At 42.2% G+C, this 13758-nt stretch overlaps 1 protein-coding gene across 3 annotated transcripts in view; it reads right to left on the minus strand.

Annotated features, from left to right (window-relative positions):
* Positions 1 to 13758, minus strand: part of LOC139381390 (caskin-2-like) — an 81129-nt gene that overhangs the window by 65233 nt on the left and 2138 nt on the right. For 2 of the 3 annotated variants that reach the window (XM_071124877.1, XM_071124879.1), the window contains exon 2: positions 13120 to 13705. In XM_071124877.1, coding sequence (XP_070980978.1) covers positions 13120 to 13213 — 94 coding nt within the window. In that variant the 5' untranslated portion in view covers positions 13214 to 13705. Of the gene's footprint in view, positions 1 to 13119; positions 13706 to 13758 lie in introns of those variants that run through there. The other variant, XM_071124880.1, reaches the window with a different exon arrangement.

Here is a 13758-nt window from a genome sequence, read left to right on the forward strand (position 1 = left end):
CCTAATGAAGAGAGAGAGAAAAGGGATACTAACCTAATGAAGAGAGAGAAAAGGGATACTAACCTAATGAAGAGAGAGAAAATAGATACTAACCTAATGAAGAGAGAGAAAATAGATACTAACCTAATGAAGAGAGAGAGAAAAGAGAGACTAACCTAATGAAGAGAGAGAAAAGAGATACTAACCTAATGAAGAGAGAGAAAAGAGATACTAACCTAATGAAGAGAGAGAAAAGAGAGACTAACCTACTGAAGAGAGAGAGAAGAGAGACTAACCTATTGAAGAGAGAGAAAATAGATACTAACCTAATGAAGAGAGAGAGAAAATAGATACTAACCTAATGGATAGAAAAGAGAGACTAACCTAATGAAGAGAGAGAGAAAAGAGAGACTAACCTAATGAAGAGAGAAAAGAGAGACTAACCTAATGAAGAGAGAGAAAAGAGAGACTAACCTAATGAAGAAAGAGAGAGAAAAGAGATACTAACCTAATGAAGAGAGAGAGAAAAGAGAGACTAACCTATTGCAGAGAGAGAAAAGAGATACTAACCTAATGAAGAGAGAGAGAAAATAGACTAGAAGGGTGCATACGCTGCCTGGAGGCAAGGTGCTCTGAGTTTCCTGGCATATACTTTCTGAATGATACATCTCTACTGTCTGATTAATGGTTAAGACTCTTATTAGACTCTTATTAGAGAGAGAGAGAGAGAGAGAGAGAGAGAGAGAGAGAGAGAGAGAGAGAGAGAGAGAGAGAGAGAGAGAGAGAGACTAAAGAAGATTAAGAGAAGATAGGGAAGACTGAAAATCAAATGTTATTGGAATGGATGAATCCACTGCTTGCATGCTAGCTACCGTAGGTAATAAAATAACAGTTATGCTGGATTAAGTGACGTTATCACACACACATTCACACACACTTAACCCCTTCAGTTAAATTCCTCGGCAATCCCAGACAAGCTCCTCCATCTGTCCTGGGAAGAAGGGGGTCAGGATTAAAGTGTGTGTGTGTGTGTGTGTGTGTGTGTGTGTGTGTGTGTGTGTGCGTGCGTGCGTGCGTATTTGCTGTACTAGCATGTTTGGCTGACATGACGAGACAATGAGTCGACAACCGCAATTATATCTTTAGCCCAGTTAGCTAACAAGTTGACTACTGTTAGCTAATTATAAGATAACTACTGTCAGCTAATAACAAGTTGACTACTGTTAGCTAATAATAAGATAACTACTGTCAGCTAATAACAAGTTGACTACTGTTAGCTAATAATAAGATAACTACTGTCAGCTAATAACAAGTTGACTACTGTTAGCTAATAATAAGATAACTACTGTTAGCTAATAACAAGCTGACTACTGATCGCTAATAATAAGATAACTACTGTTAGCTAATAGGGTACTCTAGTTGGCGACCCATAGCTTCATACTGTAGGATAAATGGAACAGTGGTATTAGTGGAACACACACACCACACACACCCCTCTGTCCAGTAATCTCACCCTGGGCCATCTGGGATATCCCTGATTTGAGCAGAGGAATGAGGGAGCGAAGGAGGGAGGAGGTAAAGATGAAGAGAGGGAGCTAGAGAACTAGCAGATGTTAAAAATAACAGGATGGTTTGTAAAGGAGTGTGAGCTTTAACATGTGGGGTTATGTTGCATTAATATGTGAAGGTGAAGGACTGTGTTGTGAAGTTTAGTTTTTCAGATTTAAAATTCACCTCTGTTCTGCATGAAACTTCAGTCATTTGTATAGATGTAGTGACAGACTACTAGGATTATATAGCACGAACACCAGCATGTATCTAGAAGACAATAGAAATGGTAATAATGAGGAGCTATACGAACAATAGTCTTCCTTTAAGAAGGAGTGTTAGGGCAACGGGCGAACAGCACCCATGAGGAGCAAGAACCTCCCACAGCCATATAATTCAAGCTGTCACTGGGGGCATGTAAGTTCAAATCAAATTAAATTGTATTTGTCACATGCACTGAATACAACGGGTGTAGACTTTACTGTGAAATGCTTGCTTACGAGCCTTTCCCAACGATGCAGAGTTAAAAAATATGTAATAGTAACACAAGAGGAATAAAATAAAATGCACAAGAATGGAGCTACACTATATACAGTGCCTTGCGAAAGTATTCGGCCCCCTTGAACTTTGCGACCTTTTGCCACATTTCAGGCTTCAAACATAAAGATATAAAACTGTATTTTTTTGTGAAGAATCAACAACAAGTGGGACACAATCATGAAGTGGAACGACATTTATTGGATATTTCAAACTTTTTTAACAAATCAAAAACTGAAGAATTGGGCGTGCAAAATTATTCAGCCCCTTTACTTTCAGTGCAGCAAACTCTCTCCAGAAGTTCAGTGAGGATCTCTGAATGATCCAATGTTGACCTAAATGACTAATGATGATAAATACAATCCACCTGTGTGTAATCAAGTCTCCGTATAAATGCACCTGCACTGTGATAGTCTCAGAGGTCCGTCAAAAGCGCAGAGAGCATCATGAAGAACAAGGAACACACCAGGCAGGTCCGAGATACTGTTGTGAAGAAGTTTAAAGCCGGATTTGGATACAAAAAGATTTCCCAAGCTTTAAACATCCCAAGGAGCACTGTGCAAGCGATAATATTGAAATGGAAGGAGTATCAGACCACTGCAAATCTACCAAGACCTGGCCGTCCCTCTAAACTTTCAGCTCATACAAGGAGAAGACTGATCAGAGATGCAGCCAAGAGGCCCATGATCACTCTGGATGAACTGCAGAGATCTACAGCTGAGGTGGGAGACTCTGTCCATAGGACAACAATCAGTCGTATATTGCACAAATCTGGCCTTTATGGAAGAGTGGCAAGAAGAAAGCCATTTCTTAAAGATATCCATAAAAAGTGTTGTTTAAAGTTTGCCACAAGCCACCTGGGAGACACACCAAACATGTGGAAGAAGGTACTCTGGTCAGATGAAACCAAAATTGAACTTTTTGGCAACAATGCAAAACGTTATGTTTGGCGTAAAAGCAACACAGCTCATCACCCTGAACACACCATCCCCACTGTCAAACATGGTGGTGGCAGCATCATGGTTTGGGCCTGCTTTTCTTCAGCAGGGACAGGGAAGATGGTTAAAATTGATGGGAAGATGGATGGAGCCAAATACAGGACCATTCTGGAAGAAAACCTGATGGAGTCTGCATAAGACCTGAGACGGAGTTTTGTCTTCCAACAAGACAATGATCCAAAACATAAAGCAAAATCTACAATGGAGCCTCCCGGATGGCGCAGTGGTTAAGGGCGCTGTACTGCAGCGCCAGCTGTGCCATCAGAGTCCTGGGTTCGCGCCCAGGCTCTGTCGCGACCGGGAGGTCCGTGGGGCGACGCACAATTGGCCTAGCGTCGCCCGGGTTAGGGAGGGCTTGGTCGGTAGGGGTGTCCTTATCTCATCGCGCACCAGCGACTCCTGTGGCGGGCTGGGCGCAGTGTACGCTAGCCAAGGTGGCCAGGTGCACGGTGTTTCCTCCGGCGCATTGGTGCGGCTGGCTTCCGGGTTGGATGTGCGCTGTGTTAAAGAAGCAGCGGCTTGGTTGGTTGTGTATCGGAGGACGCATGACTTTCAACCTTCGTCTCTCCCGAGCCCGTACGGGAGTTGTAGCGATGAGACAAGATAGTAGCTACTACAACAATTGGATACTACGAAATTGGGGAGAAAAAGGGGTAAATTTTTTTAAAAAATAAATAAATACATTTTTAAAAAATCTACAATGGAATGGTTCAAAAATAAACATATCCAGGTGTTAGAATGGCCAAGTCAAAGTCCAGACCTGAATCCAATCAAGAATCTGTGGAAAGAACTGAAAAATGCTGTTCACAAATGCTCTCCATCCAACCTCACTGAGCTCGAGCTGTTTTGCAAGGAGGAATGGGAAAACATTTCAGTCTCTCGATGTGCAAAACTGATAGAGACATACCCCAAGCGACTTACAGCTGTAATTGCAGCAAAAGGTGGCGCTACAAAGTATTAACTTAAGGGGGCTGAATAATTTTGCACGCCCAATTTTTCAGTTTTTGATTTGTTAAAGAAGTTTGAAATATCCAATAAATGTCGTTCCACTTCATGATTGTGTCCCACTTGTTGTTGATTCTTCACAAAAAAATACAGTTTTATATCTTTATGTTTGAAGCCTGAAATGTGGCAAAGGGTCGCAAAGTTCAAGGGGGCCGAATACTTTCGCAAGGCACTGTACACAAAAGTATGTGGACATCCCTTCAAATGAGTGGTTTCGGCTATTTCAGTCACACACGTTGTTGAAAGGTACATATAATCGAGCACACAGCCATGCAATCTCCATAGACAAACATTGGCATCAGAATGGCCTTACTGAAGAGCTCAGTGACTTTCAATGTGGCATCATCATAGGACCTTTCCAACAAGTCAGTTGGTAAAATTTCTGCCCTGCTAGAGCTGCCCCGGTCAACTGTAAGTGCTGTTATTGTGAAGTGAAAACATCTAGGACAGGGATCATCAACTAGATTCATCCGTGGGATGATTTTTTGTTGAGCGGAAGTTCGGGGGGCCGGAACATAATTACAAATAATTTGTAGACTGCAAATTGACCGCAAGAAGCCCAAACAGATATAATGTTTGACGAAAACATTATAATTTCAAACCTTGATTACATTTGTATATGACCACTTGTCTTTCTATTATGCGTGGGAATACTTGGGAATAGATTTCTTAAATTAAAATTACTTGGAGCTGATTTCCTGGTGTTTTTACAGTCTTTTATGTCCAACATTTAAATGTATTAAAACATATTATTATAAAAAGATTTGCTCAGAAATCTTGGGGGGCCAAATAAAACCACCCGCGGGCCAATAGTTCGGGAACCCTGGTCTAGGAGAAAAAACAGCTCAGCCGCGAAGTGGTAGGCCACACCAGCTCACAGAACAGCCGAGGAGTGCTGACCTCAACCCTATCGAACACCTTTGGGATGAATTGGAATGCCGACAGTGAGTCAGGCCTAATCGGCCAACATCAGTGCCCAACCTCAATAACACTCATGGCTGAATGGAGGCAAGTCCCCCAGCAATGTTCCAACTTCTACTGGAAAGCCTTCCCAGAAGAGTGGAGGCTGTTATAGTAGCAAAGGGGGGACCAACTCCATATTAATGCCCATGATTTTGGAATGAGATGTTTGACGAGCATGTGTCCACATACTTTTGGTCATGTAGTGTATATACAGGGAGTACCATATCAATGTGCAGGGGTTCAAGGTATTTGAGGTAGATAGGTACATGAAGGCAGGGTAAAGTGACTAGACAACAGGATAGGGTCAGTGCAGATAGTTTGGGTTCCATAAATGGACTATTTAGCAGTCTCATGGCTTGGGGGTAAAAGCTGTCTTGGTGGTCCGAGAGCCGATGCTCCAGTACAGTTTGCCGGACCGTAGTAGAGTAAACATTCTATGGCTTGGGTGGCTTTTTTCAGGTCTTCCTCTAACACTGCCTGATATAGAGGTACTGGATGGCAGGGAGTGATGTACTGGGCTGTCCACGCCACCCTCTGTAGCGCTTTGTGGTCAAGGGCGGTGCATTTACCATACCAAGCAGTGATGCAGCAAGTCAAGATGCTCTCGATGGTGCAGCTGTAAAACATTTTGAGAATCCGAGGCCCCATGCTAAATCTCTTCAGCCTCCTGATTGGGAATAGGCGCTGCCATGCCCTCTTCATGACTGTGTGGGCATGTGTGAACCATCTTTGTTTTTACACTGCTGCTACTCACTGTTTATTATCTTATTATCTATGCATACTTTACCCCTACCTACATGTACAAATTACCTAGACTAACCTGTACCCCCCGCACATTGACTCGGTACCAGTACCCCCTGTTTTTAGCCTCATAATTGTTATTTTATTGTGTTCATATTATTATTATTATTATTTTTTTTAAACTTTATTTAGTAAATATTTTCGCAACTATTTTCTTAAAACTGCATTGTTGGTTAAGGGCTTGTAAGTAAGCGTTTCACGGTAAGGTCTACACCTATTCAGCGCATGTGACAAATATAATTAGATTTTATGTTAAAACCTGTTGCGACGAGCAAACCCGTATCCGGGAGCGTAATTATAGCCTCAAGCTCATTACCATTACGCAACGTTAACTATTCATGAAAATCGCAAATGAAATGAAATAAATATATTGGCTCACAAGCTTAGCCTTTTGTTAACAACACTGTCATCTCAGATTTTCAAAAAATGCTTTTCAACCATCAACCACAACCCGCATTTGTGTAAGAGTATTGATATCTAGCATTAAGCCTAGCAGGCAACATTTTCACAAAAACAAGAAAAGCATTCAAATAAAATAATTTGCCTTTGAAGAACTTCGGTTGTTTTCTTTTTTTTTTACCCCTTTTTCTCCCCAATTTCGTGGTATCCAATTGTTGTAGGCCTATCTTGTCTCGGGAGAGACGAAGGTTGAAAGTCATGCGTCCTCCGATACACAACCCAACCAAGCCGCACTGCTTCTTAACCTCTTGGAACTCCCCATACCGGATCCGGTATCAGGAATACAGACTCAAGCTCATTACCATAACGCAACGTTAACTATTCATGAAAATCGCAAATGAAATGAAATAAATATGCCATCTCGCAAGCTTAGCCTTTTGTAAACAAAACTGTCATCTCAGATTTTCAAAATATGCTTCTCAACCATAGGAAAACAATAATTTGTGTAACAGTAGCTAGCAAACAAAGGATTTAGCGTTAGCATTAGCGTTAGCATCCAGCACGCAACATTTCAACAAAAACATAAAAGCCTTCAAATAAAATAATTTACCTTTGAAGAACTTCTGATGTTTTCAATGAGGATACTCTCAGTTGGATAGCAGATGCTCAGTTTTTCCAAAAAGATTCTTTGTGTATTAGAAATAGCTCCGTTTTATACATCACATTTGGCTACCAAAAAAAAACCGAAAATTCAGTCCTCAAAACGCGAACTTTTTTCCAAATTAACTCCATAATATCGACTGAAAACATGGCAAACGCTGTTTAGAATCAATCATCAAGGTGTTTTTCACATATCTCTTCATTGATACATCGTTCTTGGACACATGCTTTCTCCCCTGAATCAAATGGTAAAGTGGAAGCAGCTGGCAATTGCGCACCGAATTCGACGCAGGACACCAGGCGGACACTTGGAAAATGTAGTCTCTTATGGTCAATCTTCCAATGATATGCCTACAAATACGTCACAATGCTGCTAAGACCTTGGGCGAACGACAGAAAGTGTAGGCTCATTCCTTGCGCAATCACAGCCATATAAGGAGACAATGGAAAACAGAGCTTCAGAAATTCTGCTAATTCCTGGGTGATGCATCATCTTGGTTTCGCCTGTAGAATGAGTTCTGGGGCACTTACAGACAAAATCTTTGCAGATTCTGAAACTTCAGAGTGTTTTCTTTCCAAAACGGTCAAGAATATGCATAGTCGAGCATCTTTTCGTGACAAAATATTGCGCTTAAAACTGGAACGTTTTTTATCCAAAAATGAAATAGCGCCCCCAGAGATCCAACAGGTTAACACAGCACGCATCCAACCCGGAAGACAGCCGCACCAATGCGCCGGAGGAAACACCGTGCACCTGGCCACCTTGGTTAGCGCACACTGCGCCCAGCCCGCCACAGGAGTCACTGGTGCGCGATGAGACAAGGACACCCCTACCGACCAAGCCCTCCCTAACCCGGGAGACACTAGGCCAATTGTGCGTCGCCCCACGGACCTCCCGGTCGCGGCCGGTTACGACAGAGCCTGGGCGCGAACCCAGGAACTCTGATGGCACAGCTGGCGCTGCAGTACAGCGCCCTTAACCACTGCGCCACCCGGGAGGCCCCGAACTTCGGATGTTTTCAATAAGGAGACTCTCAGTTAGATAGCAAATGTTCAGTTTTTCCTAAAAGATTATTTGTGTAGGAGAAATCGCTCCGTTTTGTTCATCACGTTTGGCTGAGAAAAAAACCCGAAAATTCAGTCATTACAATGGCAAACTTTTTTCCAAATTAACTCCATAATATCGACAGAAACATGGCAAACGTTGTTTAGAATCAATCCTCAAGGTGTTTTTCACATATCTATTCGATGATAAATCATGCGTGGCCGTTTGGTTTCTCCTCTGAACCAAATGATAAAATGCACGCACCTGGAGATTACACAATAGTTTTGACGGAGGACACCCAGCGGACACCTGGTAAATGTAGTCTCTTATGGTCAATTTTCCAATGATATGCCTACAAATACGTCACAATGCTGCAAACACCTTGGGGAAACGACAGAAAGTGTAGGCTCATTCCTTGCGCATTCACAGCCATATAAGGAGACATTGGAACACAGCGCCTCCAAAATCTGGGGCATTTCCTGTTTGAAATTTCATCTTGGTTTCGCCTGTAGCATCAGTTCTGTGGCACTCAAAGATAATATCTTTGCAGTTTTGGAAACGTCGGAGTGTTTTCTTTCCAAAGCTGTCAATTATATGCATAGTCGAGCATCTTTTCGTGACAAAATATCTTGTTTAAAACGGGAACGTTTTTCATCCAAAAATGAAATAGCGCCCCCAGAGTTTCAAGAGGTTATTAAGTACTTAGTGATGTGGACGCCAAGGAACTTGAAGCGCTCGTCCTGCTCCACAACAGCTCTGTCGATGTGGTTGGGGACGTGCTCTCCATTCTGTCTCCTATAGTCCACTATCAGCTTACTGAATAAAATAGTTCACTGTGAGTATGTCTATCGCCATGATGAATCGGTCACCTCCACAAAAATGTTGTGCCTGCATTTTTGGACCTTCTTTGGGTCAATAATAGCGGGTCTTAGTGGACGACCAGACTAGGGTAGCGTACCAAATGACACCGTATCCCCTACATAGTACACTATCCTATGGGCCCTGGTCAAAAGTTGTGCCCTATGTAGCTCTGATCAAAAGTTGTGCACTATGCAGGGAATAGCGTGTCATTTGGGATGTAGCCTGGGCTAGTCTAGGAGAGGACAGAGAGACAGGACCTGTCAGCAGATGGTCAGTCAGACTCAGGATAAAGCCAGACTCTGGTCTACCAGGTCTCTGACCACTGGGCTGCATCCAAAATGGCAACCTATTCCCTATTTAGTGCACAACTTTTTACTAGAGCCCTATGGGCTCTCAATAGGACATGGATCAAAAGTAGTGCACTATATAGGAAATATTATGAAATGTGTGTGTGTATGTATATATATATATATATATATGAAATAAGGTGAAATTTGGGACGCAGTCCTGGTCTATGGCCCTATGGTGACCTACTACCACCTGTTCCCTTTCTTTCTGATTGGCCCTCACACCTTGACTAACAGAGTTAAAAATGGGTTTGAACCCCAATCCATCAGACAGACAGACAGACCTTTTACAGCTCCACATAATCAATAGGCATGCTATTCAACTTCATTGACACCTAGCCAGGGCTATACCAGCCAGTGTAGACCAGAGCATCTGGGATTCTGTCATTCTTACAGCTCTCCTGCGGTGATGAACGACTGTAGCATTGACCAGATCCTTAACCCCTCCAATAGGGTCAATGGTGATGACATGGTGTGTGTGTGTGTGTGTGCGCGTCAAATCAAATAAAATATTATTTGTCACATGCACCGAACACAATGGGTGTAGACTTTTCTGTGATATGCTTACTTATGAGCCCTTCCCAACAATGCAGAGTTAAAAAATATTTAAAATAACTAGTAACACAAGAGGAATAATATCCACAAGAATGGAGTTATATACAAGGCATACCAGTATCAGATCACTGTGGAGCTATTTACAGGGAGTAACAGTACCAGATCACTGTGGAGCAATATACAGGGAGCACCAGTACCAGATCACTGTGGAACAACATACAGGGAGTACCAGTACCAGATCACTGTGGAGCAATATACAAGGAGCACCAGTACCAGATCACTGTGGAACAACATACAGGGAGTACCAGTACCAGATCACTGTGGAGCAATATACAAGGAGCACCAGTACCAGATCACTGTGGAACAACATACAGGGAGTACCAGTACCAGATCACTGTGGAACAACATACAGGGAGCACCAGTACCAGATCACTGTGGAACAACATACAGGGAGTACCAGTACCAGATCATTGTGGCGCAATATACAGGGAGTACCAGTTCCAGATCACTGCGGCTCTATATACAGGAAGTAACAGTACCAGATCACTGTGGAGCTATATACGCTGATAGGGATATTTAAGACGAACCAAAAGCTGGTTTTAGCGTCAGCAGTTGGTTATGGCTTTTCAGCTGAAACACAGCCTATCCAGCTGTGACACACACTGCCCATATGCAAGTGGAACAAAAGCATTCTAATTTGCTTTTATGCCTGTATACTTTGTATTTAGAAACATTTTATTACAACCAAACTTATTAGAATGATTTACCTTCCTGGTTTTATGGTGCCAACTCTGTGGTGCCCATGCAATGCAACTCCTGGAGATGTGAGAATACGATCTGATCTGTAAGATCCGATTATGTTCATAAAATATATTTGGGAGCAGTATACAGACTTTCTCCCTTTCTCTTTATATTGGATCTATACTGGATCCAGCTACTGTGAAAAGTGTGGATGTCCTGTACATAAAACCCTCATAGTCTGCTCTGTTTTAATGTTACATACCCTCCATAGTCTGCTCTGTTTTAATGTTACATACCCTCCATAGTCTGCTCTGTTTTAATGTTACATACCCTCCATAGTCTGCTCTGTTTTAATGTTACATACCCTCCATAGTCTGCTCTGTTTTAATGTTACATACCCTCCATAGTCTGCTCTGTTTTAATGTTACATACCCTCCATAGTCTGCTCTGTTTTAATGTTACATACCCTCCATAGTCTGCTCTGTTTTAATGTTACATACCCTCCATAGTCTGCTCTGTTTTAATGTTACATACCCACAGGGAGACACGATGGTGCCTGTAAGTGTATATAGACATAGCCTATTTAAAACAAGTTGTGGTTGATTTTTGTTTCGAATTTGATTTGAATTATTGGTTCTCTTTTTAGGCCTCATCAATAGGGAATTGAATCTGGCTTATTGGCAATGTTTGGCATGTACATGGTCAGCCATAATGTAATTTACAGTAAGCCTAGCCCCTATATCAGTGTGAATGCTATTGAAGCCATGCAATTACTTAGAACAATGTGGACTGCAAATGGGTTCAAGTTAATGTATTTAGCAAAGATAGGATAGCTCTACATTTTGTTATTTCATTTCGGTAAGGCATTTGACAAACTATAAACGGACTAACATTGGAATTGGAGTTGATTCCAAGGGAATACATAAAAGACTGGAAATACACAACTTGAAGCAACCACATATTTATTAGCCATGGAGCACATTCTGATTGGCCAGTGAGGGCACAAGCCTCAACACACCCACAACGTGTTTGTTCATGAAAACCCAGCCCTTTCACGCCGATAATTGTAGTTGTGAAAATAGCAAAAATATTTCTGACACACCCCTGAACCTATAGCGCTAACGCCTGCGCTTAGATTTACCATTGCATTAGGTTTGTTAAAATAGAGCCCTTCAAATGTTAAGTCTTATCGTCCTGAGATACTAAACTACTCGTTTACAAATGGAAAATATTACAGACGAGCCATTGCAAAGCATCAGAAAGTAGCCTATTTCTCCAGTAGAGTACTCACACAAGCATATTCCAAGAGTGAAACTGGCTAATTTCACTTTGATGAATGCATTACATCCGGAAAGTTGGTAAAGTGAAATAAACCACACTGCAAATGAATAGTGACGGGGGGAACAATTGAAACAGTTACATATTGGGATATTATTTTGGATGATATACCATATCGTTTTGACAATATCTCGATATTATGTTTGCATTAGTTTGCTGTGCCTACACCAAAAGTCCAGTATTTTTTCTTCATGGCTTGTTCACCATCTACTTTTTAAAAAGGTATCCAATTTGTTTTCAGCAATTTTATTAACATGACTGATCAACAGCAAATAAATCTCATGACTCCCACTTGTCCCTGTGCAGCAGACATATGGTGAGCAATATATTTGGAAAAGTTTGTGGTCATACGCACATCCTTAAAAACATAGGTGCTGGACTAATAAAGAATACTAGTATAAAACAAGAAGGCCCACATACTGTTAAAGCTCCCAATCCACTGCTTTATTGACAATGTTTCGGTCTGAAACGGATCTTCGTCAGGTAAAAAAATATATATATATTTGGAACATCGAATCCCAATAAAATCCCAGTATTGAATCATAACACATATAGAATCATGACAATCGTAAGAATTGCAATACATATCGTATCGGCACCTAAGTATCGTGAAAATATAATATTGTGAGGTCCATGGCAATTCCCAGCCCTACAAATTAAAAAATGAAAGCAACAACTACGCCACTAATTTCCTTTCCCGAGAATTGAAACATTTAGCCCATGAGTGTTTGACTGTTGAAAGGCATTAGCAGCATGTCATGATGTGTAGGGATAACGCTAACCCCATGTGCTACGGACAGGCCCTTGTTCCTCTGAGCCTGCCACCGAGCAGAGCAGAACAGCAGCCACGATGTAAGCACAGCACAGGCACATAACAGCAAGAAAGAGGTTTCATAGAGAGAGAGAGAGAGAGAGAGAGAGAGAGAGAGAGAGAGATGGCACCCTATTCCCTATACAGTACACTACTTTTGACCAGGCACACCCTGAGACATATTGTACAGTACCAGCATCTGTGTTTTGGAGATTAGGCCATATTGTTAGGGGTTTGACTACATTTAAATCCAAATTGTCCGACCCCTAGATTGGTTGTGGTGGATGGTTGAACCTGATACTGCTATTTTAAATACAACGTTTTTCTTTTGATATAGATACAGAGAACAATATCACTCAGATAAGGGACAGGCTATCAATGCTTCTGCTGTACATTGCATCAAGCCAACAGATACACATGCTCTGAACACAAACACAGGCAGACATGGGCTGCATCAGGAATTGAAAGAGAAAGCAGATGTGTGTGTGTGTGTGTGTGTGTGTGTGTGTGTGTGTGTGTCTAGGTACTCACTGGTTTTGTTGCATTTAACCTTAGCCAGAAGTTTGTGTGCCAGGAGGATGTCTCCACTCTTCACTGCCACCAGGAAGTCCTGTTCCTTACCCATAACTGACCACCACACCAGTGACGAGTAACCACACACGGTCCTTACGAGGTCAGTTGTCGCAACCGGGTCTAAGTGGTCCTTGGCATTCGAGGCCTCAACCTTACCCAGTCAGGTGCATGTTGATTCCTTCGGATACACAATGATGATGAACGTACAGAAGAGCGTCACAAAACGCCCAAACCAGCCAGTCTGTCTGCCTGCGTGTGTCAGTCAGATAGGAATCAACCAGAACAGCCAGCAGAGAACATTTTTATCTCCGGGCCTACGTTAGGCTAGGCATCAACTGGGTGAGATGGTGAGATAGGTGGGGTAGTTGGTTGTTAGAGGCTGTGTTCCTCTGCCTTCTGTTGCTTGGTTTCCAGAGTGTGTGTTTGTGTATGGGGCCTGGTTGTCTGTCCCGATGTAAATCAAATGGAGTCTGCCTGGAATTGTCCTTAGGGCAAGGTGTGTGTTGGGTTCTCAGCTGTTTCCGCCAACCTGAAACAGTAAAACCTACCAGAACACACAGACATGTCATCATGAGCTGGGCATTCACTACTATTTAA

Source organism: Oncorhynchus clarkii, chromosome 23, assembly GCF_045791955.1.
Source record: "Oncorhynchus clarkii lewisi isolate Uvic-CL-2024 chromosome 23, UVic_Ocla_1.0, whole genome shotgun sequence".
NCBI classification, from domain to species: Eukaryota; Metazoa; Chordata; class Actinopteri; order Salmoniformes; family Salmonidae; genus Oncorhynchus; species Oncorhynchus clarkii.